This window comes from Lontra canadensis, unplaced genomic scaffold, assembly GCF_010015895.1.
Source record: "Lontra canadensis isolate GAN:19392208 unplaced genomic scaffold, GSC_riverotter_1.0 scaffold78, whole genome shotgun sequence".
Taxonomy (NCBI): Eukaryota; Metazoa; Chordata; class Mammalia; order Carnivora; family Mustelidae; genus Lontra; species Lontra canadensis.
Genome location: NW_022631072.1, coordinates 1,223,737 through 1,251,104, shown reverse-complemented (window position 1 = coordinate 1,251,104; position 27,368 = coordinate 1,223,737). Strand labels below are relative to the sequence as shown.

The window sequence follows — 27,368 nt, the reverse complement described above, 5'->3', positions numbered from 1 at the left end:
GAGAGAGAGAGCACAAGCAGGGGGAACAGTAGGTAGAGGGAGAAGCTCCTCCCCAAGGAGCCTGACACAGGACTCGATTCCAGGACCCCAGGATCATAACCTGAGCTGAAGGCAGACACTCAACTGACTGAGCCACCTAGGTATTCCCATAGACAGCATTTCTGTTGTATCCTGGTTCAATGGTTATCCCAAGGAAAAGCGCTTCTATAACTGTTTGAGTGAAGCGTTGAATTAGATGTGTTTACCATGGAACACCATTTTTATTTGAAAGAGCAAATGAAAGAAAAACGATGGTTATTCAGAGTTGGGTATCCATAAGTGGTTTTTGTTTTTTAATATTTTATTTATTTATCTGAGAGAGAGAGAACATGCAAGTGGTGAAGAGGGAGAAGCAGACGGTCCATCCACCAGGGAGCTGATCCAAACTTAGCCTGATCTAAACTTAAAGATGGGTGGATATATTAATTAATGTGATTTCTGATATCATACAGTAAGACGTGTCAATATTTGGAAGATTTGCAAGACTCAGTGAACCAGTGTCTTCCAAATGACCGTGCATGGGTAAAAAGATCCACCCAAAGTGAAATTTTTTTTTTTTTTTTAAAGATTTTATTTATTTATTTGAGAGAGAGGCAGTGAGAGAGAGCATGAGCGAGGAGAAGGTCAGAGGGAGAAACGGACTCCCCATGGAGCTGGGAGCCCGATGCGGGACTCGATCCCGGGACTCCGGGATCATGACCTGAGCCGAAGGCAGTCGTCCAACCAACTGAGCCACCCAGGCGTCCCCCAAAGTGAAATTTTAATGAAACAAAGTATAAAAAGTTCATTAATACTGTTTGAGATTCCTTACTGCAACAAACCTTTAAGAAGCTATGACTTGTTAAAAAAACAACAACAACCCTATTACTTGTTGAATGTAGGTATAGTTTTAGAGAAGAACATCCATAATCATCTGAAAAAGCTATTAAAATACTCTTCCTTCTGGATGCCAGTTAAGCAACTACCTTTGGCTCAGGTCATGATCCCAGGGTGTTGGGACTGAGCCCACATGGGCTTCCTGCTCAGTGGGGAGTCTGCTTCTTCCTCTATCCCACCCCCCCACTTCTCACTTGTGCACTCTCTCTCTAAAATAAATAAAATCTTAAAAAGAAATACCTTTCCTTTTCCAATTATATATGTTTAAGGCCTTCTTTTTCTCATATACTTTAACCAAAACAATGTATCATTAACAGACTGAATACAGAAAGCAGATATTAGAAACCAGCTTCCACTAAGCCAGACATTAAAGCTACTTGCAAAAATGCAAAACAATGCCACTCTTAGCACTTTTTTGTTTTTTAAAAAGTTGTTTTTCTTTAAAATGTATTATTATTTTTTTTATATAAAAAAAACAGTTTGGGGGCGCCTGGGTGGCTCAGTGGGTTAAGCCGCTGCCTTCAGCTCAGGTCATGATCTCAGGGTCCTGGGATCGAGTCCCGCGTCGGGCTCTCTGCTCAGTGGGAGCCTGCTTCCCTCTCTCTCTCTGCCTGCCTCTCTGTCTACTTGTGATCTCTCTCTGTCAAATAAATAAATAAAATCTTTAAAAAAAAAAAGCAGTTTGGTTTTTTTCGAAGATTTTATTTATTTATTTGCCAAAGAGAGAGAGAGAGATCACAAGTAGGCAGAGAGAAGAGAAGGGGAAGCAGGCTCCCCACTGAGCAGAGAGCCCGATGCGGGGCTCGGTCCCAGGACCCTGAATGACCCAATCTGAAGGCAGAGGCTTAACCCACTGAGCCACCATATTCTTTATGGACACCTTGGAGGCACAGTCAGTTGAACATCGACTCTTGGCTTTGGCTCGGGTCATGAGATCAAGCCTGTGTTGGGCTCTGTACTCAGTGTAGTCTGCTTAGGATTCTCGATCTCCCTCCCATTCTGCCCCTCCCTGTCATGTGCTCTCTCAAATAAATAAGTAAATAAATTAAAAAGAAATTTTTTTTAATTATTTATGTTAAAATGTATTTGGTTTTATTTTTATTTTCATTATTTTTTAAAGATTTTATTTATTTGTCATAGAGAGACAGTGCAAGCACAATCAAGGGGAGAGGCAGGCAGAGAGAAAAGCAGGCTCCCTGCTCAGCAGGGACTCAATCCCAGAACCCTGGGATCATGACCCGAGCCAAAGACAGACACTTAACCGACTGAGCCGTTGAGGGGTCCCTGGTTTTATTTTTAAATGAATAAATACATATTCAAAAATTTTATTTTAATTTCTAATATGATAAGTATTAATAAATAAAACCCACACAAAGAAATCTCCTTGGGGACCTGAGATCAAAAATTTGAGAAATGCTGTACTAGAAAATAAATTATGTTTTCCTAAAAAGCTGTACATTACTTATGAGTGGTATGGGATCTTTTCTTTCTTCTTCCTTTCTTGTAACCTTTATTAAGCATGCACAATACCAGTATGTTGATCATCTTAGGGGAAGCAGTGTCACTTAAAAGCAATTCTGGGACAAGAAAGAATTATGATGAATATAGCTACTGATAATATGTACAATACCAAAAATAAAATTTATGATCAGAAACAAAGGCTATTTTCAAAATCAACTACTTACTTCTCCACCAAGAACTCTGGCCAGTAAGAAAATTGTTAGGGAACCAAATATCCAAATGGTTATAATCCATGAGACCACCTTAAGGGAAAAAAAAAATTCATGCAATTAGTATCTTTGTACCAAATAAGGTGATAATTTCCCTCGAAGTCAATTCTCTGCTTATGTAAGACAGTTTGGTATATCCAATTTCAGGTCATAGAGAGTTTGAGTTCCCAGGTATCTTTCCAAAACCTAGTAAGAATGCAGTATGTTAATACAATTTTATATCCAAAGCGAAAATTTAGCAATGATCAATTGCCTAAGGAAATCTCAGTATTTCAAGATATCTGATCAAAAATTACTGTAAAAAATGAGCAAAGTATTTACTTCCAAACCTCTGGTTTACAACATCTTGCAAGGAGAATTCATCCCTATAAGAAGTTACAGGTCTTCTCCCAAGGTCTTTAAAATTTACATTAATTATATATGTAACTTGGAGATGTTTCAGATAATTTTAACTCCTGAGACTTAGTGTGATCATCATATATGCCTCTATCTCCAAGTTTTGTCTGCTTGCAGGGTCTAGAAATAATGAAGACCCAACAGCAAAATAAGCATACTTATTGCCCAGATCCTGGTTTCTAAGTATCATTCCCCGATAAAAGGAACTAGAATTCTTTTGATAAATAACTGATGCCAGGGTTGGGGTAGGGGAGATAAAAGGTGAGTCCAGAACACTCTATGGACTTAGAAGGAAAGGAAATGCTCAAAAAACTAATGGGAAGATGCTGAAAGGACACAGAGGCTAACCTGAAGGAGTTCCCAATGCTTAAGCTGGAATAATCTCACCAATAAAATAAATAATGATAGCACTGGGTTATAATCCAGAAAATAAAATAAATATTCATGATTCCATACTGACATAAATAAATACAACAATATTTAAGCAATGGCAAAGTACGGGTAGCTATTCCATAGAGAATACCAATAATACATGTGGAAGGAATGAGGAAAACAGAACACCACCATGCAGTAAACACTATAGTAGTAATTGTTGAACTCAAGATCCATCAACAGATGCTAAAATTAGTGAGCTAAAGTTTGACGAGAAACACAATGTCTGCATAGTCATAAAGTATCTCCACAAGATACTTATTTATTAATTAAGAGGGAAAAATAACAACTTTACAGTGGAGGAACTGGGCAGATACCACCCTATCACCTAATCAAGCAACCAATGTTAAAGGTTAATCAATAAATCAGTAAAAGATATATCAATATCACATATTCCCTAAGAGTATACTGAGGACACAAAATAGTATCCTTACCAAAAATTCATGACCCCAATCTAGTCACAGAAAACATCAAGTAAAACCAAACTGAATGATATTCTATGGAGGCAATAATCTGTTTTTAGCCTTACAATCCTTTGTTCAAATGAAAGATTATACAAAATAGATAAAATTAGAGATGTTCTAGGTGAAGGATTAGTGGTGAGTAGTAGACCAGAATCCCGTTCGACTTTTTCAACTCATATTTCCAACAGAATACTTGATATAAACTACTGATCTAAGGTAAATATTAATAAGACTAGTGTTATATTACATTAAGGATCTTGCTATTGGGAGATTATTCTGGATTATCCAAATGAGCACTAAATGTAATCACAACTGTCCTTTAAAATGGGAGGGAGAGGGAGTTTTGACTACAGTAGAGAAGAAGGTAATGTGACCACAGTAGCAGAGATTATAGTCATGCCACCAGAAACCAAGGAAAGCTGACAGCCTCTAGATGTGGGTAGAGGCAATCAACAGAATCTGTCCTGGAGCCTACAGGGGAGTCAGCCCTGCTGACATTTTGATCTTAGCTCCTTCAAGCTCATTTTGAATTTCCAACTTCTGTAACCGTAAAATAAATTTTCACTCTTTTAAGCCACAAAACTTGTGGAAATTTGTTACAGAAGCAACAAGAAATGAATTCATTTCTCAATCATTCAGTGATAGAGAGTTATTTTTTACTTCCATAAAGCCTTAAACTAGGGATTAAGGAGTAATGTGTGTATGTTGTTTTGATAATAAAGATAAAGCCCCTGAGAGTAGAACAAAGTATTATATAAAAACAAATTCTGATGGAATCCTTGTCATTATTTACTAAAATATTTACTGTTATGTTTTAAAGTAAGCTCTAGGCCCAGTGTGGGGTGTGAACTCACAATTAAGAGTCATGTGCTCCACTGACCGAGCCAGCCAGGAGCCCCTAAAATATTTATTTTGAAAATAAATAAAAGGTAAGAACATGTTGACTATTGTGTTTCAAACTCTTCATCCCTTGGGAGAAATCATAAAGGGCAAGGGCAGCCCTTTTGGTCACTTTGGTCACTTTCGCTCAGCTGAGAGTAGTCTCATCTGTTAACCCAGTTGCAATACAATTGTTAGTACTTTCTATAAGAATGATGATATAAAAGTTTGGAAAGCATTAAAGTACTCCTCACTTATTTAATTAAAAAGAGTTCTAGAGATGAACAAGTTGGAAATAATGGGTAAAAGTAAAGCATTTCTTGGAGTGCCTGCGTGGCTCAGTGGGTTAAGCCTCTGCCTTCAGCTCAGGTCATGATCTCAGGGTCCTGGGATCGAGTCCCCCATTGGGCTCTCTGCTCAGCAGGGAGCCTGCTTTCCCCCCCTCTCTGCCTGCCTCTCTGCCTACTTGTGATCCCTCTCTGTCAAATAAATAAATAAAAATCTTAAGAAAAAAAAAAAGTAAAGCATTTCTTAAACATAACGTAGCATTACAGTTAACATTTGGTTACTTTTAATTTTAAAGCTCTTAAAATATTTCAATTTTGTATAAAGTAACATACACTTACCCTAAATTGTCCATACAATGATATCATGGAAAAGAAAAGAACAACAGCCAGAGGACCCCAAAAGTCAGGATTGTCCCTCACCACTTGTCTGTTAAAACCAAGTGATGGCATTGGCATCAAAACACACCGGATTTTGTAGTAAATATCCTTTAGATCGATATCCAGTTCCTCCCTATAATATAAAATAAAAATTCTTAAAAAGCATGCATTTCCGAATACTGAGACAGCTGCAATAAAATTAAAGTTTAAATATGACAGTGTCATCTCCATCGGTCACCAAAGCATTGCATTTTAAGTACAGTATTTCACTGATTCCATGGTGTACATTTTCAACATTTTAACCTCTCTAAAATCAGGATGCTTGTCACAACTGCTGGGGTCTCACCTTGTCAGCCTGGAGAGAAGCCAACTTCTTCCAAGATCTGCCTTTACATTTTACAGTCTCCTGGAGCCACTATTTTGGGGTAACTTTAAATAATATCTTCTGCTTGAGCCCTTCTTGACCATACTGATAATTCAGACTACAATCCTATGAGAACTGGTGGGGGTTTCCATTCTCAGGGGATATTTTTCTTCTAACACCCCTCCCACTGCCAAGCTGAGACAAGCAAACATCCTAGCTGCCTCTTTTTGTAGGGTGGGTTGTTTCTCATTTATCCCTACACTAACAAGATAGCCTTTTGATGTCTTAGCTTTATGCTGCCTTACATACTGTTTCCTCCTTATTGATGAACATAAAATAATTGCATCTTATAACTCACTGTTTTAAATTTGATGAAATACAGTATATTAAGAAACAGAACATTTTAACACTTAATCTACCAACAATTACCACAGAGATTAACCTGATAATGCCTTGATTTTACAGAGCTATAGGTTCTTTCCCAAGCAGTTAAATTCTTTACTTTTTTTTCTCAAATGATAATCACTTGAAAAATTTCAAGTACTATGAAGAAAGTGAAAGACTCCCTCTAGTCCTGCCAGTGCTACCTCTACAATTTCTGCATGGGAGAGATTTTGGAGTGCTAATCTTTGTGGAAGTTTTAATTTGCCTTACACTTAATCTCCACAGCAAGCAGTCTGCTTTTTTACTTAGACTGGATGTTTACTTGAGATAGCTATAAGCCCAAGTAAGCCCTAACAGTTTGGAATACCTGTGTGTGTGTGTGTGTGTGTGTGTGTGTGTGTGTGTGTGTGTTTAGGTACCCGCACGTGAGCGAGACAAATATACAGAATTACGATTCTTTCCATTTTTGCCATCAATAGGGTTAAAATATTCTCATTATTTTAATTTTCCTAAATACTAGTAAAATTGAAAAGCATTAATAGTCTAACCAAAAAGGTTAAGATCAGCCATACTTGTATTTATTTAAATAACACGAAAGAATATAATCATCCGACAGACTAGTTCTAAAAAACAAAGAAACACATATTACGATTTTTACATACAAGAGTGGCTTGTTATCTTCAGGATCATCATCTTCAACTTCCAAAAGCCAGCCATATCCTCTTTGTCTCAGAAATGTAGTAGCTGTAGATTCTTTAATAAAATCTCCACCAAGGTTTAATTTGACATCTGGGGATGCTATTGAACCACTGAGATCTTAGGAGGAGAGAGGACAAAACTATAAATCAAGGCAAAAATGTGTGAATCTTAACCAACATGAATATAATATTCAAGTAAAATAATTATCATCTGAAGATCTCTATGAATATCTGCTATTGCATATAATCCTATTTTACAGCTGATAAATACCTAAAAACCATCTTTTATTTTACAACAAGAAAATGAAAGATGAGGGAAGTGAAGACATTTAAAAGATTTCAGATAATTGGTTAGACCAGTAAAAGAATCTTAGACTTATAACAGCCACTTTAAATGGATGATATATACAAAATATATTACATGGTATCATTCTGGACTCCCTTCATTATTATGCACACTATGTGCTTCAGAACAAATTGACTGTATAAATTCTAAAGGCATTATCCATATATATATATATGTAAACCATTAGATAAAATTTGCTAAAGAAAAACTGCAAATGGCTTTCCCCTACATTTCATGTATTTATTTACACATTCTTTTCATTTAAATCACCAAATATCTATGCTAAGTGCTTTGTATATTAACGCTTGGTTCTGGATAACTTTGACTAGTAAGAGTTCCCCACTATTTCAGCCCTTTTCTTTATATAATGACATCATTCATCTTTAGTTTGGGCAAAAATGAAGCTGTTTGGGGATTTTTGTTTTGCTTTTAGGGCAACTCTAAAAAGCAGTAAAGAGATTCAGTTACCCACATTACAAAATAAATTCCATTCATAGTCTCAACAGTGACTTAGAGGTTACAGATCATTAAAATAGTACAAATGCCACATTTTCTGGTTGAAAAACAAATGGCAATAGTAAAGGGACTGGGGTCGTACAGAAATTAAGTAAAAAAAAAAAAAACAAAAAACCTGTAGGACCAGACAATATACACTATTAAGCAACCACCGCTGCTGTTGACTAGAAGCCTCATGACTAGAGTGGTAGTTGAGACAATAATCTTGGCAAAGACAAACCAGAATAGTTTTAACACAGACTCTCCTTCCCTGAAGATCATATACAATATAAAGAGCTTAATTTGCACATTACTCCAAATTCTAGGTTACTTTTCGAGAACGGCTATTAAAATTTTGGCTTACACTTCAATTAATGAGTGGCTCAATTATGAGTCACATCTTAATCTGGTTGTGACAACTCCTGCAATTAATTGTAACAAAGTTTGTATTCTGAGGATAAGTCCTAGTTTTAGCTATTGATACAGCAAATCATTAATGTCCTCTGTCTCCAGTTTCCTACTCAAAATACTTTCCAGGTTTAGCAGTATATGATTCTAAAAAGTTTTTAAAAGGGAGTTGACTCAGCTTGAAATAAAATGCAAGTACTTTTGAATTCATGTCCTTCCCTATTTAGTCTAAAAATAGTTCCTATAAGTGCTATCATAGAATCTTGGGACTAAAATATTCTCTGAAATTACTTTCTGCTTGTTTCAATCTAAATTGAGAAATAAAAGAGGTGAAATGTAACGAAAATTCCATTTCCAATAGGTACAAAGAGTGCTTTTCTCGATTTAACAAAGGGAAGATTTAGATCAGGAAGTCATTAGTATGGCAATAACATTAAAGGTTTTAGAATTATGAGGCAGGAAAGGACCTTAACAACTGTTTCCTGGCCTCCAGAAAGGACTGCACCTGACAGTCCTTAATCTAAACCAAAAAAGGATATATAAATTATAGTACTAACAAATGCTGTGATGAAGAATTTTATGTTCAGCTGTTTGTCATAGCATGGATGCCAGAACCTCAAAAAGGCACCTTTAGCTTCATTTTGTAGGGTTTTTTTTTTCATCCCATTTACTATAAAGTAGGAAAATATCATGGACATATGCAGGAATGCCAGTAATAGCAGTTTGACACATCCCTTAGTGTTCCCAATATATAATTAGGTGTGGGTATAAAAAAGCAACAGAAAGTCAAAAAACTTGTATTTAGCTTAACATGTTGACAAGAATGTCAGAAAACAAGAAGATTCCAAACTACTCCAGGAGCACAGGTTTCTTAAGTTAAACCAGAGTTAAGAACCAGCTAGCTTGGTTGTCAACTCCAGGATAGGTATTATAAAACATTAATTTTAAATTAATTCCTTCTTGCTATACTATTTATAATATTCTTGTCATTTGCTAAGTAAAACCAATGTAAAGATAATAAATATAAGTAGATTTGTTTTTTTTTTAAAGATTTTATTTATTTATTTGAGCAAGAGTGAAAGTGAGAGATATAGAAGGAGAGGGAGGAGCGGACATGCTGCTGAGCAGAGAACCCAATGTGGGGCTCAACCCCAGGACCCTGGGATCATGACCTGAGCTGAAGGCAGATACTTAACTAACTGAGCCACCCAGGCACTCCAATATAAGTGGATATAAAATAATCTTTGAAAAAAATCTACTGCAAAAGGAAATCTTAAAAACGTTTCCACTTGTTTGCCTGAGAATGAGGAAGAGTATCAGTGAATTTCAAGTTTTACTGAAAGCCACCTGGAAATACTGCAGGATAAAATTTAATAGTAATTTTCCCCTCCCTTTAAACTCAAGTATATTACTAGATGAGGGATCTTTTCTGTGAATCTTCTGAGCCTCAGAACTTCACTTGGAAAGAGGAGGAAGAACTCAATCAGTGCTATAGGATATCATACTCAGGATGAGATTTACTGATCCGCAACTAGACGAGTTCTATATTTCTGAGGAAGAAGAGTTATTTTGCAAAGAATAATTAACATTTTGTTGATACCTGTTAACATTACATATGTGGAGAAGGTTTTTCTTATTTAACAAGCAACAGGGCAAGGATAAAAATTCTCATTTCATGTGAAAATGAAGTCCATGTATCCTTAAATCTAAAAGAGAACTGAGTATTTGTGCAGCAAAATAAAACAAGCACATGTTTCACACTGAAAGGATAAATTCTATTGTTCCATTTTAGAGATAAAAACATTTTAATGCTTGCATAAGGCAATGAAAAGAGATCAAGAAACCGATGAGAGTAAATAAGAGTAAATAACAATCTTGTAATTGCTAGACTTACATTGGATTTTGACGTTATTTCATAAGAAAATTTTTTTTTAGATTTTACTTAGAGAGAGAGAGAGAGAGTGAGAGCATTAGCAAGGGGAGAGAGCTGGAGTAGGCGGGGGGAGGGACAGAGGGAGAAGCAGACCCACAATCCTGGGATCATGAACTGGGCAGAAGGCAGATGCTTAACTGACTGAGGCACCAAGGAAGAATAATTTTTATTATTCACACAGTAAGAAACATTTTTAAAGCCTCATATGAGATTGTGTCTTAGGTTATATTTTTATTCATACTGTTTTAATTTATGGTTTTAGTACCTTTACTCTTCAATACTGTTAGTACATTTTTATATTGTATACAATATTAATTAAAATCAATTAAATCAGGGTGCCCAGCTGGCTCAAGTTGGACAGCACGTGACTCCTGATCTCAAGGTCATGAGTTCTAGCCCCAAGTTGTATGTAAAAAATGACCCCCCAAAAAAAGAAACTTAAAAAAAGTCAATTAAATCTCCTGAACCTACCTTTGGAAAAATTAAATCTCATTTTGGCATAAACGTATTTAACAGAAATTTCTTTTGTCTTATGAATCTTTTTTTTTTTTTTAAAGATTTTATTTATTTGACAGACAGAAATCACAAGTAGGCAGAGAGGCAGGCAGAGAGAGAGAGGAAGGGAAGCAGGCTCCCTGCTGAGCAGAGAGCCTGATGCGGGGCTCGATCCCAGGACCCTGGGATCACGACCTGAGCTGAAGGCAGAGGCTTTAACCCACTGAGCCACCCAGGTGCCCCTGTCTTATGAATCTTTTAACCAAACTTTTTATTTTGAAATAATTATAGATTCACAGGAAGTTCCAAAACTAGTATAGAAAAGTTAGATATACCCTTCACCCAGCTTCCTTCAATGGTACCATGTTATATAACCACCAAAACCAGGACACTATCATTGATACAGTTTTATTTTTTTCAGATTTTACCAGTTTTATATCCACTTATTTGTGTGTGTATGTGTATATAGTTCTGTGTAATTTTATCACTTTTATAAATTTATATAATGCCTTATGAATTTAAAATTTATGGAAATAGTTTAATTTTTTAAAACAGTTAAACCTTGCTTAACTACCCCAAGAAAGGCTGCCTAAAAAGTCATTTTCTTTCTTTCTTTCTTCCTTTCTTTATTTGACAGACAGGGATCACAAGTAGTCAGAGAGGCAGGTAGAGAGAGAGAAAGGAGGAAGCAGGCTCCCTGCTGAGCGGAGAGCCCGATGTGGGGCTCAATCCCAGGACCCTGGGATCATGACCTGAGCTGAAGGCAGAGGCTTTAACCCACTGAGCCACCCAGGTGCCCCCTAGAAAGTCATTTTCAACTTTCAAACGGGGAAGAAAAGCTATTCTTGCCCCATTATACACCACATATCATACTTCGTAAGCCAAGTGTATAGATGATATTTGCGATATCTATATGGACACAGATATTTTTTTAAAGTAGGCTCCATGCCCACTGCAGAGCCCAGCCCAGGGCTTGAATTTACTATCCTGAGATCAAGAGTTGAGCGGAGATCAAGAGTCGGACGCTTAACTGAGCCACATAGGAGCCCCACATGGATATAATCTTTTAAAAATCAAGTAGGAAATTTTTATAAAAGAAAAATTAACAATTCTCTTGTCTAAACTATTAACTTGTATTAGAGATAGTATCTAATTTGGGGAGGGGGAAATTCACATAAGGAACAGGCTAAATGTTTGGGTACCTTAACAGAAAATTATCACTCAAAAGAGCACTGATAGTAATTACTGGATTATTATGATATTGTAATTTCTATATAAGAGTGTCTTAGTCTGTTCAGGCTGCTGTAACCAAAGATCACAGACAGGTTGCCTTATAACAATAGAAATTTATTTCTCATAGTTTTAGAGGCTCTAAAGTCTAAGATCTAAAGGCTTAGATGGCTAAAGTCTTCTTTCAAGGCTAAAGTCTAAAGGCTTAGAAGTCTAAGATCTGCTGGGTCAGATAAGGGCCCTCTCCTGGCCTAACACAGGAGTAGTGGATAGGAAGATTTTTCCTTGTATCCTAACACAGGAGTAGTGGATAGGAAGCTCTGTAGAATCTTTTTTACAAGAACATTATTCCCATTTATGAGGACTCCACCCTTATAACCTAAATACCTCCCCAAAGTTCCCCACCCTTATAACCTAAATACCTCCCCAAAGTTCCCCACCTCCTAACACCATCACACTGAGCATTAGGATTTCAATATAATGAACTTTGGAGGGGACCCAAATATTCAGACCATAACAGGGGGCAAGAAGACTGAAGAAGGCTGAGCTCAAAAAGCAATATATTGAGTCCAGTCCACTTCTACAGACTTATATAATCAACTATCAGCTTAACATTTCCTTTTAACTATGTCAGAAGCACCTAAAACTCAATATTCCAAAACTAAATTCTTAGCATCTAAGGTCTTCCTCCAGTTTCTTCTTTCAGTGAATGGTACCATTATTCATTCAGCATTATAAACTGGAAGCTTGATAATCCTTGACAACTTCCTTCACTCACATGCTCCCTGCTCCATCCAATCCACTCCTAAATTCTGTGACTTTCACCTCTAAATATTTTTGAACCTATCCACTTTTCTCCATTTCTACCCCAAGCACAAGCTAGACCAAACTGTATCTCCTGCCTGCCTGACTCTAATAGTCTACTAAGCGCCTTCTCCCTAATCATTCTTGTCTCCTTACAATCCATTCTCTAAATTGTTGCCAGAAGACTCTTTCTAAAATGCAATTCTTTCACTCTCCTGTTTCAAATCCTTCAGCGACCTTCCGCGGCTTTTTCAGCTCAGGTCCCACAATCTCTATGCACCCTACCTACTTCTCCAGAAAAATTTTCTGCACTATGCTCTAACCACACTAGGCCTCTCAAGTTCATTAAACGAACCAGGATCCCTTTTACCTCCTATGAATACCAGGCTGTTTTATCCAACTTCAGATAATTAAATGCCATCCATTCTTCAGTTCTCCTATGTACTTGCTTAAGGAAATTTTCCTTGATCTCCCAGACTAGATTAGATTCCTTTCATTATACCGCGGACTTTTCCTTCAGAGCATTTATCACTGTTTATAATAACATATTTGTGTGATTATTTGGTTAATGTTTGTAAGTTCTATGATGGCAAGAACTAAGTGTTTTGTTGTAGTTTTGTTTTGAACATATCTCCCCACCTCTTATAACAGTGCCTGGCCCATAGTAGGCAACCAACAAATGTGTACTGGTTGAAATTAATGAATGAACAGAAGGGCAAATAGCTTCCTATAGCTTAAATCAGTAAGTGACATTAAAGCCCTTAAAAAAGCAAATATACAAAATTAGATTTGTATTTTGGAAACAAAATCTTAGCTGCAAGATGGAAGACTGATCTAAGAGGGGAGAGATATGAACAGGGAGTATAGTCAGGCAGCTACAGCAGAGATGAGAAATGGTAAAAGCTCAAGGCAGGGAGAAGGAAGAATAGATTCATTATATAGTTATTCTGGAGGTAGTATGAAATAATCTGATGACCAAGTAAATATGAGAAAGTGAGACACAGACTACAGACAAGTTTCTGGCCCTTGGCAAGAGGAACTATATCACAAATATTAAGTCATCTTTATTTTAGTATCTTTCTTTTTTCAATATCAATCAATTACTCTAACAGTTAATACTTCTGAATTACTTAGCTTATTTCTTTGATGACCTGAGAGTGATATAAAGAAGTGAGATACTGTAAGGACTTTAAAATCTAACCGATAGTACTGTATATCCAAACAATGGAACATTTTTCATCCAGAAAAAGGAAAAGTTACTAATTCAGGCTGCAACATGGATGAAACTTGAAGACACTATGCTGAGTAAAAGACACCTGATACAGGGGCACCTGGGTGGCTCAGTGGGATAAAGCCTCTGCCTTCAGCTTGGGTCATGATCCCAGGGTCCTGGGATTGAGCCCCTCATCAGGCTTTCTGCTCGGTGGGGAGCCTGCTTCCTCCTCTCTCTCTCTCTCTGCCTGCCTCTCCACCTACTTGAGATCTCTATCAAATAAATAGATAAAATCTTAAAAAAAAAATAGTTAAAAAAAAAAAGACACCTGATATAGAAAGTCACATATTACCCCACTTACATGAAATGTCTGGAACAGGCAAACCTATAGAGACAGAAAGTAAATCAGTGGTTGCCAGTGTCTGGGTGGCAACAAAGAATGACTAAAAACAAGTATAGGGTTGCTTTTTTTGGAGTGATGAAATCTAGGCTTAGACAGTGATGGTAGTTGTATAACTTTGTGAATAAACTGAAAACCACTGAATTGTATGCTTTCAAAGGGTGACACTTAGGGTATGTAAATTATATCTCAATTTAAAAATCTATTTGAGGGGCGCCTGGGTGGCTCAGTGGGTTAAGCCTCTGCCTTCGGCTCAGGTCATGATCCCAGGGTCCTGGGATCGAGCCCCACATCGGGCTCTCTCCTTGGCGGGGAGCCTGCTTCTCCCTCTCTCTCTGCCTGCCTCTCCGCCTACTTGTGATCTCTCTCTCTCTCTCTCTCTCTGTCAAATAAAAAAATAAAAAAAAGTCTTTAAAAAATAAATAAATAAAAATCTAATTGAGGTAACATGTAACACAAAACCCTTTTTACACTGTAAAACACACTCTTCTGTAGGTAAACGACAATGCAAATTGCCCAGTGATCATAGGTGCCAAAGGAGTAAATAGGCCTAAGCTACCAAAGAAGTGGGCAGGAAGGCTATATGGAGGTAGAACCTGAATTTGGCTATGAGGGATAGCCGATAAACAGTGAAGTAATGAGAAGAGAATTCACTCCAAGGAAAAAAAATGGCAGGAACAAAGGCACTGAAGCTGAAGGCTTCTGATAGGCAGAGTTCATCTCCAAAAGCTGTAGAAGATAGGGTGGGGACAAATCATTAAGAGCATAAATAATCAAGCAAAAGGCAAATGAACTTGTCTTTATAGCTTAAGTGTTTCTTTATACACATTCTGTGTATAAATCTGGAATCTGGATCCTATGACATGCCCTTCACGAAAGGCTTTTGATGTTCACTAAGTTTGGAAAATCCTGCATACCACAATCCCCACTTGGCGTTTTAGAACTAATACTGCATATTAAAGGCTCTGGGAATTCTGCATTAAGGAATTTAGCTTAACACATTACTTGTCATATGTCAAATTTATGTTCTCATGGACCTTTTCCTGCTGGGAAACACTGTTGAAGATATTTCTGCAGATGAAAGGAAGCAAGTGAAGTGCCAACAGAGTGGTAGGGATTGTTGGATGCTGAGGAAACAGGAAAGAACAGCCTGTGAAAATAAGGAAAAAAGGAAGTAGATTTAATTTACAATTCTGTCAACGAGGAGGGTATCTGTGAGTGATGGTAGAGATGGAAAAAAACAGGAGACATAGAAAATGCTAGAGAGAAAAACAGTGAAGAGAAAGAAAGGTTCCATAAAAGGCAGGAAGATAAAAAGCACTAGCACAGGCTTATCCTAGGAAAGCAGAGAAGAAACCTTTCCTTTAAGATTTGCAGGAAAGATAAATGTTTCAAAATAGATACAAAAATAGTTAGAGGTAGAAAAATATGAAGACAGGAAAATGGCTATCAGGTGGCTTAGATCATCTTTCTTGCTTAGTTGTCTCTATTCATTATCTTTCCAACTACTTGTTGAATTTCTCTTGAATTAGTATTGGCTTCACTTCTAGGAGCACAACACCTTTATCTTAATCAAAAAGTATCATGTGGTCATTCATTCATCACAGAGTTCCTGTAAGTGTTGAGTTCCGTGCTAGGCAATGCAAATAAGCAAAGGACAGCTTCTAACTGTGAGGAGCTCATGGTCTAAATCAGCATTGTTTTAGGTCTGTGAGGATGAGAAAGTATAAGACCAAGGGACAACCTCCAACAGGTACTGTGCTTGCACAGTTCGTAACTGAATGTTCTTCCCTCTGTTCAACTGGAAAAAAACCTTCAAAATATACCTTATCTCATAAGTCATCCCTGAAGACTTCCTTCATCCTTCCTGCAGAAACCACTTGCTCCTTTGAACCATACTTTTTAAACCATTTACTATGTACAATGAAATGCATCTTTTTTTTTTATAAACATATATTTTTATCCCCAGGGGTACAGGTCTGTGAATCGCCAGGTTTACACACTTCACAGCACAGCACATGCCCTCCCCAATGTCCATAACCCCACCCCCCTGCATCTCTCTTATTAGACCATTTCTTGCCGTCAGGGACTTCTTCATAAGCAGACCCCTGCACATGGAGGTACTCAATCCATCGTATATATAAAACATTATCTATCCTTCAAAGTTTGGCAAAATATCTCCATTAAATTGTCCCTGATCTTACAGCTAGAAAAAAATTTCCTTCCTCCCTTTCTAACCATTCATAACATTCTAAATCAGTGCTTCTCAAGCTCTAATATGCATAGGAGTCACAGTGGGATCTTGTTAAAATGCAAATTTTGACTGAGGCAGATTCTTTATTACTAAGTGCCCAGGACATAAACCAGCTAAAGACTTACTTACTTATCTGATACAAAATAAAGTCAAAGGATCCTTGAAGACTTCTATACTACCCTTTACATATATATATCATTATGTTCTTGCATTTACGGACATGCATTTCATTGCTGCTTTTGGACAGTTTTTCACTATCAACTTGAGTATTCAGGGTGGATTTCACTATTCATTTATTTACTCATTTACTGGCTTATTCATACATAGCTCATGTCCTTTTAACTTGTACGTAAGGAACTTGTTTTTATACACATCTTAAATACCTCACATTATTATGTGTGCTTTTCATTTTTCAAAAGTTTTTTTCATTTTTGGGGCACCTAGGTGGCTCAGTTGGTTGAGCGTCTGCCTTCAACTCAGGTCATGATCTCAGGGTGCTGGGATCAAGCCCCACACTGGGCTCCCTGCTCAGCGGGAAGCCTGCTTCTCCCTCTCTGCCACTCCCTTTGCTTGTGCTCTGAAAAATAAAGAAAATCTTTTTTTTTTTTTAAGATTTTATTTATGTATTTAACAGACAGAGATCACAAGTAGGCAGAGAGGCAGGCAGAGAGAGTGTGTGGGGAAGCAGGCTCCCTGCCGAGCAGAGAGCCCAATGTGGGGCTCGATCCCAGGACCCTGGGATCATGACCTGAGCCGACGGCAGAGGCTCTAACCCACTGAGCCACCCAGGCGCCCCCCTAAAGAAAATCTTTAAAAATGTATTTTTCAGGGGCACCTGGGTGGCTCAGTGGGTTAAGCCTCTGCCTTCGGCTCAGGTCATGATCTCAGGGTCCTGGGATTGAGACCCGCATCAGGCTCTCTGCTCGGCAGGAAGCCTGCTTCCCATCTACCTCTGCCTGCCTCTCTGCCTACTTGTGATCTCTCTCTGTCAAATAAATAAATAAAATCTTAAAAAAATATTTTTCATTTTAAAATTTTTAAAAGATTTATTTATTTTAGAGACAGAGAGAGCAAGCGAGCCCATGAAAGCATGTGCAAGTAGGGGGAAGGGCAGAGGGAGAGATAATCTCAAGCAGACCCCACACTTAAGCACTGAGCCCAATGATCCCAGGACCCCGAGATCATGATCTGAGCTGAAATCCAGTCAGACACAACCAACTGAGCCACCCAGGCATCCCGCTTAGAAAAAAAATTTTAATAAGTAATCTCTACACCCAATATGGAACTCAAACTCATGACCCCAAGATCAAGAGTTGTATGCTCTGTGAACTAAGCTAGCCAGGTGCCCCTGCTTTTCATTTCATAGGTGATAAAACAGAAGCTTATAGAAGCTATGTAACCTGCCTGATATCACATAGCTACTGTAAGACTTGGGAGTTTAACTGAAGTCTGCTGGCTCTACATCCAGTAATTTTTTAGTTATACCATCCAAAATGTGCTGCTTTATAGTTCCAAGTATCAATGTCATAGGAGATAAAAGCAGAAATCATTTATTCCTTCAACAATTACTTTGTGATGTTTACATTCTGGGTTCTGTGGTAAGTGCTGGGGTATAGAAAAGATCAGGGAATTCTCTGTTTCTAACGGACAGTTAAGCAAGGTTTCATCAAGGAAGGAGCATTCCAGTTCAGTCTTAAGTCTCAACTCCAGGGAAGGAGGAGAAAGGCATTCTAAGCATGAGGACCAGGATATGCATAGGTCTGGAGAGAAGACACCAAGGGACATTTTATTTTTTATTTTTTCCCAAGGGACATTTTAGAACAAAGGATTTGTATGCACAAATACTACAGACAGGTATCATTGAGAGAGACCTGGACAGAATTTAGAAGGAAAATATACACTGAAAATACTCATGGTTAGAGTAAAAGCAGCAGCAAAAGGGAGAAGAAAGAATTTACATGACATGCTTAGGAACCAGAGAAAAGACTTAGAGTTGTAGAGTCAAATTTTCAAGTTCGAAAACAATAAAAAATAAGTGTGGAGCCAGTTAATAGTGAAAACTGAGCAGCAGTATCATTGCTAACATGTACCAAGCTCTTCAATCTGCCAGATATAGTACTAAGTACTGTGTATCTGCAAAATATTTCAGCACTTGTGTATTAATTCCCAGTCTGTATATGAGAAAACTGAAGATGAGAGGCTAAGTAACTTGGGCAACATCACATGGATAGTAACTGCAAAAGCCAGGATGTAAACCCAGGACTCTTTTACAAAAATATAAGAATCACCACAATTTCATGGAAATAATTCTGATTAGCTCTGAATTCAGATCCTTCACATGGAGGTTACTGAACTTCTCTAGGCCTCATTTTCATCATAAAATACAAGAAAAATGAAGCTCAGAAGGATTCTTATAAAGACCAAAGAAGGGGCGCCTGGGTGGCTCAGTGGGTTAAAGCCGCTGCCTTTGGCTCAGGTCATGATCCCAGGGTCCTGGGATGGAGCCCCGCATAGGGCTCTCTGCTCAGCGGGGAGCCTGCTTCCTCCTCTCTCTGCCTGCTTCTCTGTCTACTTGTGATCTCTGTCTGTCAAATAAATAAATAAAATCTTAAAAAAAAAAAAAAGACCAAAGAAGTCATTTGCTTAAAATACTCTGTAAACTTAGGTGCACCTGGGTGGCTCAATCGGTTAAGCGTCTGCCTTCAGCTCAAGTCATGATCCCAGGGTCCTTGGATGGAGCCCTGCGTTAGACTCCCGGTTTAGTAGGGAGCCTGCTTCTCTCTCTCCCTCTTCCACTCCCCCTGTTTATGCTCTTTCTCTATCAAATAAATAAATAAAATCTTTAAAAAATCCTCTAAATTTAATGCACAATGTCATACACTTGAGGGTATTTTTATACATATATCTATTTTTGTCTATACATCTTTGGATATACAAGGAGTCTGTATCCTTAGAAGCTAAATGGAGAAGTTCGAATAAACCTTACATCCATCCGTTAGGTAAGTTTACTTATTCCAGGCTTCTTGGTTTAGTATAGAGTCAATGGGTTAGCTTGTTGTATCACTGTTAGTTTTCTTAGGTGTGTTTGAGAAAAGTTATTTCAGGGGGTTAGGGTGGATAAGGCACATATACACACAAATATATGAGTTTGAATAATGATAAGACAATTTTTTTTAAAGTCTAGTAAATTAAAGTTGATATTCCTCCTGAATCACTATGCTACCAAATTTAGATTAAACAAACTGAAATACTTTGGGTTGCTGTATTTCACCAAATATTCATATTAAGTTTAAAATAAACGTATCAAGGAAGCCTGGGTGGCTCAGTGGGCTAAGCACATGCCTTTGGCCCAGGTAATGATGCCAGCGTCCTGGGATCCAACCCCCAATGGGCTCCCTGCTCAGTGGGAAGTCTGCTTCTCCCTCTTCTCCTGTACCTGCTCTTTCTCTCAAATAAATAAAATCTTTTTAAAAAATTTAGAAAAAAAAGTAAAATAGAAGTATCAGCTATGTTTTTATGATAAATAAAAATTATATTTTCCATTTTAATTTATAACCAAAATTATAATACCGTTTTTTCTTTTTTAAAAAAATAGAAATTTATTTATTTTTTTTAAAGATTTTATTTATTTATTTGACAGAGAGAGATCACAAGTAGGCAGAGAAGCAGGCTCCCTGCTGAGCAGAGAGCCTGATGTGGGCTCGATCCCAGAACCCTTGGGATCATGACCTGAGCTGAAGGCAGACGCTTTAACCCACTGAGCCACCCAAGCGCTGCCCACCCGCCGCCCGCCTTTTTTTTTTTTAACTTAAATTTTAGGTAGTTAACATACAGTGCAACATTGGTTCTTTTCAAACGCCACCACTCACAAATCAAGAGCAAAACAAAACAAAGAAAAGGAAAACAAGCTACACTAACTGATGCACTCTGAAACCATATTTCTTTCTTTCTTTCTTTTTTTTTTTTTAGAATTTATTTATTTGTCAGTGAGAGAGGAAGAGAGAGAGAACATAAGCAGGGGGAGCAGCAGGCAGAGGCAGAAGCAGGCTCCCTGCCCAGCAAGGAGCCCCATGTGGGACTTGATCCCAGGGCCCTGAGATCCTGGCTTGAGCCAAAGGCAGATGCTTAACCCACTGAACCACGAAGGCGCCCCTGAAACCAGATTTATTGGCAAACTCCAGGTTCTTCTTCTCTAGACTGAAATTTCTACAGCTTTATGCGTGATCTTTTTTATTATCAGGCAGTAAGTCAGGTTACATAGTCTAATAAAAGTAAAATTTGAAACTGACTAGCAGAGAAAAATTCGGGTTACAAAGAGTCTGGTGAGGAACAGAGAAGAGAAAAACAAACTTTCCCGTGATGTAGAAAAAGAAAAATCTAGTAGAACTGCTTCCTCGCAACAGGACAAGGAATTAAGTAAAAGCCTTTGGGAACAACCCAACTGTATTACAAGAAGTTTCAAACATTCTTGGGGCCACTTCTCTGAATATTGAGGTCAAACACTATAAAACAGGAGGAAAACTGGGACGTCCGCAAGATATCAGAGTCCATAAAAAAACAAAAACAAAAACAAACAAAAAAAAACCCCACGAACTCCCAGAGGGAAGTTTGTATTCGCAGTACCGAATCTAATCCCAGCATTAAGTTATCCATAAATAAAAGAGGGACACCGCTCCCCTACACTGTTTTCATTCTGACACCTACCCTGGCCAATCTAACCACCCCTTTTTGGAATAACAGCAAATCACTGCAGAAATAAAATCTTACTGTTGCGTGGGCTCACTTGAGGTGCGGGGCGAGTCAGAAGCCAAACAAGTAATTTGGAACGTCCCCCGCCCGCCACTCAGGCCCTTCCCGAAGGCCGGGCAGGCGCAGAGGGCTCCGGTCCCCAGTCAGCTTCCTGCCCGTCCCCACCCGGCCGCAACCACCTCAGTACGAGAGAGAGCCCGCCGCGTGGGACCCCGCGTCCACCGGGGGGACGGGCCTTCTTGGGGTTCAGCCTCACCTTCCGCGTCTGCCGAAGAGACAAAGGTGAAGTCCCCGTTCGTGGGGGAATACGCCGGGGGCGGGCCCGGCGGCTGCATCTCGCGGCCCCTCTGCGGCTGGGCCCAGGCCCCAAGGCGGCCCAGGCACCCGCCCGCACGCACACCCTACGCTGAGGCCCGCGATCCGGGAAGAGCAGGCTGGCAGCGAGGCCGGAGACAAGCTGCCCCCGAGGCTGCCCCACCGAAGTCCTTTAGGTGGCGACCGCCCAAGCACTACGACGCCGGCGCCCTGACAGCACCACAACAGTGACAGCGGCCCTTGGATTGGCTCTTTGTAATGTGCTCTCCCATTGGCTCCCGGGAGAAAGGTTCTGATTGGGTCTCTCCGTTGTTGATTCCGGAAGTTGACCCAAGGATGGGAAGTTCACCTCTAATTCATGGAGCCTCGATGCTTCACCTACTTTTTTGGCTGCTGTTGTTTACTTTATGTCTTTTCGCTTGTAGCTTTTCTTTACTTGTTTCCAACGTTTTTGTTAAGTGGATGGGTTACAGAATTTTAGAACTAGGAACGTTCCTAGAGGTCAGCTCCGGTCTAGGATACCAAGATTGCTTTGCTTTCCCATTACATTGATTACTTGGAATGGGATTTTGAGTAAATTATATAGCGCCTCCGAGAGTCACTTGTGAAAGGAAGTGGGCTGGATTGGGTAATAATAAAGAAGCAAATAAGTTGTAAATTGCCACCCAGAAACTGGGGCTGTACTCTAGCTACATTATGAGGGAGACCACTGAGGCCCAAATAAGGAAGGAATAGAATTAGGATGGTACTCAAATCTTCTGACTTCTAGTCCAGTGCTCTTTTCACTACAAGGCCCTGTCTGTTGATAAACTTAACCAAGTTTACGGACCCATCTACGTTTTTAAACAGTTAAATAAATATACTTAAGTTTAATATACAAGTTACATAACTGTGGCTTCCAATATGGAGAGAGAGGGTTTGGGGTAAAACATGAGACAGACTTGCAGAGATGCGTGATGCATCAGCAGTAGAGCAATGGGAAGGCGTGGTATGGCCATCAATGAGTAGAAGGGAATATTGAAAGTTTTTGCATAGGAGATAACAATTAAGTTGGTACCTAAAGGATGGTGAAAACTTCTGGGGAAGAAGGCGGGATCCTATTATTCCAGAGATCATTTAATGGACTTGGGAAACCGGAAGCCATTTAGTTTTTTTGGAGTTTAAGTCTCATGGGAGAAATGGCTACAGATGAGATTGCATGAATAGGTAAAGAAGAGATCATAAGGGACGCCTGGGTGGCTGGGTTGGTTAAGCATCTGCTTTTGGCCTAGGTCATGATCCCAAGGTCCTGGGATTGAGTCCTGCACTGAGGGTCCAGTTCAGTGGGGAGCCTGCTTCTCCCTCTGCCTGCAACCTTTGTGTGCGCTCACTTGCTCTCTTTCAAATAAATAAATAAATAACATCTTTTAAAAAAAGATCATTAATAATCTTGCATGCTATTCAAAGGATTGGCTTTTCCCCCTTTCTTTTCTGGAAGTGTTAGAGGAACCATTAAAGGAATTACAGCAAAGGAATGACATATCAGATATCGAGGGCACATACTTGTATGAGACTTTTGCAGAAGTATAAGTCTTGGACTATGGTTGCAGCATTGGAGATGGCAAAGAGGAAACATGTATGAGATATGCTAAGTTTAAGAATCCCCAGAACTTCATGATCAATAGGAAGAGTTTGGATTAAAGAAGAGGAAAGAGCCTAGTGTGATTTCATGTTTCTTGCTTAGGTGGTTGGAAGTGTTTGTTATTTGTCAAGTGATGAAACAGAAGAAGAGGAAAAAGAGGACCTCGTGTGGGGAGAGGGGAAAGTTTTGAACACCATGCATTTAAGAATACACAGGTTGAGCTGACTAGTTACTCTTCGGTAATAAAGACTCAGTGCACAGAGTTCTGAACTGAAGATAAAGTGTTGTAATCATCAGTGTATGGTTGGTAATTGCATCTATGAATATAGATGAGATGTCCCAGGTAGAATGTGGTGAGTGGGAGAAGAGTACCAAGAATGATACTCTTTGGAACACCACCATTTAAAGGCAATCTAAGAAAAATTAGCCTGAAAAGGAGGTGAGATGAGTTGCAATTTAAAATAGGATGGTCAGGTGCTCGCTTCAGCAGCACATATACTAAAATTGGAATGATACAGAGAAGAGTATCATGGCCCCTGCACAAGGATGACATGCAAATTCATGAAGCATTCCATATTTTAAAAAATAAAATACAATAAGATGGTCAGAATAGGCAAAATTGGGAAAGTGACCGTTGAGCAAACATTTGAAGGATGTGATCATTTGTACTGGATACACTCAGTTAAGTTGGAACTATGATTTGTAGAATTCATATTTGTATATGCCTTCAGGTTAGAGTTTCTCAAAAGAATAGTTTGTACAAGATTTGTAAGGTAGAAGTGGAGCAGTAGCCATTGCACTGCAAACCTCTTCTTAGATGTGGTGATGAACAAATGCAGGGAGTTCCAGCTACTCCTGATGGTCCTATGGTTTACATTCAAGTATTCTTGCTATTTGCAAACCCTATCAACCAATGGAGGCCACTAGACAATTAGCTGTGACCCCACAGAGGTGATAGTTACCCAGATGAACTGTCACACTCACTTCAGGAGTTGGATGTGCTTAGCTTCTCAAATCAGTTGGTGACTCCTCTGGTTCTTCAACTCTCTCTTCTAAAACCTGCACATTCCCAGTCATTTTATCTTCAAATAATTTCTCTATCCCTTTCTCTCTCTCTCCTCATTGTGGTATTTCCATAATATGTATTTGGTCCACATGATGGTGTCTCACAAGCCCCTTATGCTCCGATCACCTTTCTTCATTCTTTTTTCCTTTCTTTGGAAGCAAGATTCTCTCTCTCAAATAAATAAAAAAAATATTTTAAAATATTTTCAATACATTGAAGACATTCCACTCTCTTTCGTTTTCTAGTTGCTGTTGGAAAATGAGCTTCATTTGACTGAAGATGATTTCTCTATTTTCCTTGGTTGCTTTTAATATGTGTTTGCCTTTCTGTATGCAGAGAATGGAAATGAGTAAGTGGTATGGATTTCTTTTTGGGTATACTGCTTGGAATTTATTGGGTAACCTGAACCTCAAGGTTGTTGTCTTTCTTCAGTTCCTGAAAATTTTAGTTATTATCTCTTCCAATAGTGCCACTACTCTTCTCTCTCTCCTCTCTTTCTGAAACTCCAATTAGATATATAACAGTAATAGTAACCCTTCAAGGATACTTTTAGCTAACAGTTTTATGGCACTTACTATGTGCCCAGTAATACTCTAAGTGCTTTTTAAAAAGATTTTCTTATTTATTCCAGAAAAAGGGAGGGGGAGGGGCAGCGGGAAAGGAAGCGAGAATCTCAAGCAGACTCTACACTGAGCATGGAGCCCAACACAGGGCTCACTCCCACAACCCCAAAACCATGACCTGAGCCAAACCTAAGAGTCAGATACCCAACCAACTGTGCCTCCCCCACCCCACTACTGTAAATGCTTTACATTAAATCATTTAATCCTCATTACAAACTCATGAAATAGATATTCTTTCCCCATATTACAAATAAGGAATATGAGGCATATAAAAATTAATCACTTGCCAAAGATCACGGAAATACTAATTGGCAAAATCAGGATGTGGACCCTGGTAATCTGACTCCAGGGCTCTGACCTCAATGCTCTGAAACCGCTTTGTGTTTTGCTACTCTTGAGAGTTCATTATTCCCCCTTTGATGTTTAAGTTTTGTGGTGGTGGTGTTTTGTTTTGTTTTGTTTGGGTTTTGGCTCTATTCAAGTTAGTGGGGCACTTCACACAGCTCTGGTTGTTTACTGAATGTGACACCTTGCATTCAACTTGCAGTGGCCACAACAGAACTTAAAAGAGTAGTTTTGATGTTGCCGTGCAAGGGCTGCTGTATTCTCAGTCACTGGGTTGTCATATAATCTTAGTAAATTGTAGACATCCATTCCTCCAATCCAGACTTTGGGCAGCTGAGGTCAGGAGATTTTCAGACTGTGATTCTTGTCTCTGGAATCTTGTTTCAGGAATTCATGTCCTCTTTTGGTTCTTTAAATAATGGTTTTGTTGACCTTCAAATGCTATGTTTCATTTGCTAATTTGACTTTCATGTTTTAACTATTGTTTAAGAGGGCTAGTTTACTCAGACTAAGAAACTTTAACTGTGATAGTCACTGAGATTATCTCAAACTCCAGTGGGAAACCCATGGCTTGTTTTTTGGTTGTCTTTATAACTTTTTTCATCTTAAAATTAATGCATACTTATTAGAGAAAATAGAAAGGAAAAATTGCCGTATTATATTACCTATAGAGGTAAATACCATTAATATCTTCATGTAAATTTTTACAATCCTTTTTTAAGGATTTTGTATATAAAATACATTATCTCATACACACTGTTTTATAACATTAATATTTTCAATGTCACCATATATTTTTCTATGTTTGTAATGCTGCCTTTTATTTCATTTAGTGAAGATGTTATAGTTATTAAAGAAAATTCCCTATCTTTGGACATTGGATTTCCTTCCAAATTTTCATAATTATAAACAGTACCATGATAAACAAACTTTCAGCTTTGTACATATTCATGAATGTTTCTCTAGGATAAGATTTTCAAAGAGAAATAACTGAGGTCGAAGAGGGTACAAATCTCTATAGTGTTTAAATACATATTGCTAACTTGTCCTGTTATAGAGGTAACAAGAAGTTGTACCTCTATTGGCTGAGTGTAAGAGTACTTTTTTCCCTACTCCATTTCCATTATCAACGCTAGCTATAGTCATTTTCTCAAACACGCTAATGTGATGAGTGATACATATTTTGTTGTCTCAATTTTCATTTCATTGATTTCAATTACCTTATGATACTTCAAAGTACTTGAAAAGTGGACAGGATCTAAATAGTGGGTAGGAGAGACATCTGAATGGGAATGAAAGGAAGTGTTTTCAATTGTTAGTTAATGCTAGTGAGAGAAGAATATAATACAAAAACTGTAATGTAAAGGTAAATAAATCCCTGACCCCAGGCAACTGTCATTAAATTTATAGCCAAGGAAGCAGATGTTGTGTACACTTAAAGGAATGGATGGTAAATCTGGAAAAACGGAATTGAAAGCTCTCAGAATGTATTTAAGCACATTGTAGGGTCATTACATAAGGACCAGTATGCCATACCATTGCTAATTCATTTTTCACTTGTTGGTTTTCTATTTTGGTAAATGGCACCCTCATTCACTTCATCATTAAAGCCAGAAACTTCAGTGCCATTACTGACTCTTGTCTGTCACTTACCAGAGTCCCATCCAGTCTTGCTTGTTCTTCCTCTCACACAGAGCTGGAAGCACTTCTCTCCATCTTTGATACCACCACTTGTATTCAAGTTGCTATTATCTCTCACGTGAAAAACTGCAATCACTTTTTCACTGGTTTTACAATGGAGTGGCTAAAGCAACCTTTTAAAACACAAACACCATGTCACCCATGTTTAATGTAGAATCATTCCATGGCTTCCCACTGTAGTTAGGGTAAAATCCAAATTCCTTACTATCTCTTGCTTACCTCTCCAGGCTCCTTTCATGTCACTCTCCTGCTTGCAATCTGTTATTCTGGCTTTTTTTTTCTTTTTCATTTTTTAAAATTAGCCAAGATCTTTCTTACCTCTAAGGCTCTGTGCTTGTTTCCTTCTGCTTGGAAGGTTCTTTCCTGGCACTTTCAGGGCTGGTTAAATTCACCCTTAAGACCCCAGCTTAAATGTAAACTTTCTAGATTCCTTGGCTACCACA

General features: G+C 38.5%; 1 protein-coding gene and 1 non-coding gene across 2 annotated transcripts in view; one reads left to right on the top strand and one right to left on the bottom strand.

Moving 5' to 3' along the window:
- YIPF4 (Yip1 domain family member 4) overlaps positions 1-21,798 on the bottom strand; it is a 29,943-nt gene extending 8,145 nt beyond the window's left edge. The window contains exons 1-4 of the mRNA XM_032881849.1: positions 21,511-21,798; positions 6,892-7,045; positions 5,443-5,614; positions 2,601-2,678 (exon numbers count right to left, since the gene is read on the bottom strand). Coding sequence (XP_032737740.1) covers positions 2,601-2,678; positions 5,443-5,614; positions 6,892-7,045; positions 21,511-21,589 — 483 coding nt within the window. The 5' untranslated portion in view covers positions 21,590-21,798. The remainder of the gene's footprint in view (positions 1-2,600; positions 2,679-5,442; positions 5,615-6,891; positions 7,046-21,510) is intronic.
- Positions 21,799-23,664: 1,866 nt separating this feature from the next.
- Positions 23,665-23,771, top strand: LOC116881904. The gene has a single exon (XR_004385522.1). It is a non-coding gene; the product is annotated as a U6 spliceosomal RNA (small nuclear RNA).
- The last annotated feature ends 3,597 nt before the right edge of the window (positions 23,772-27,368 follow it).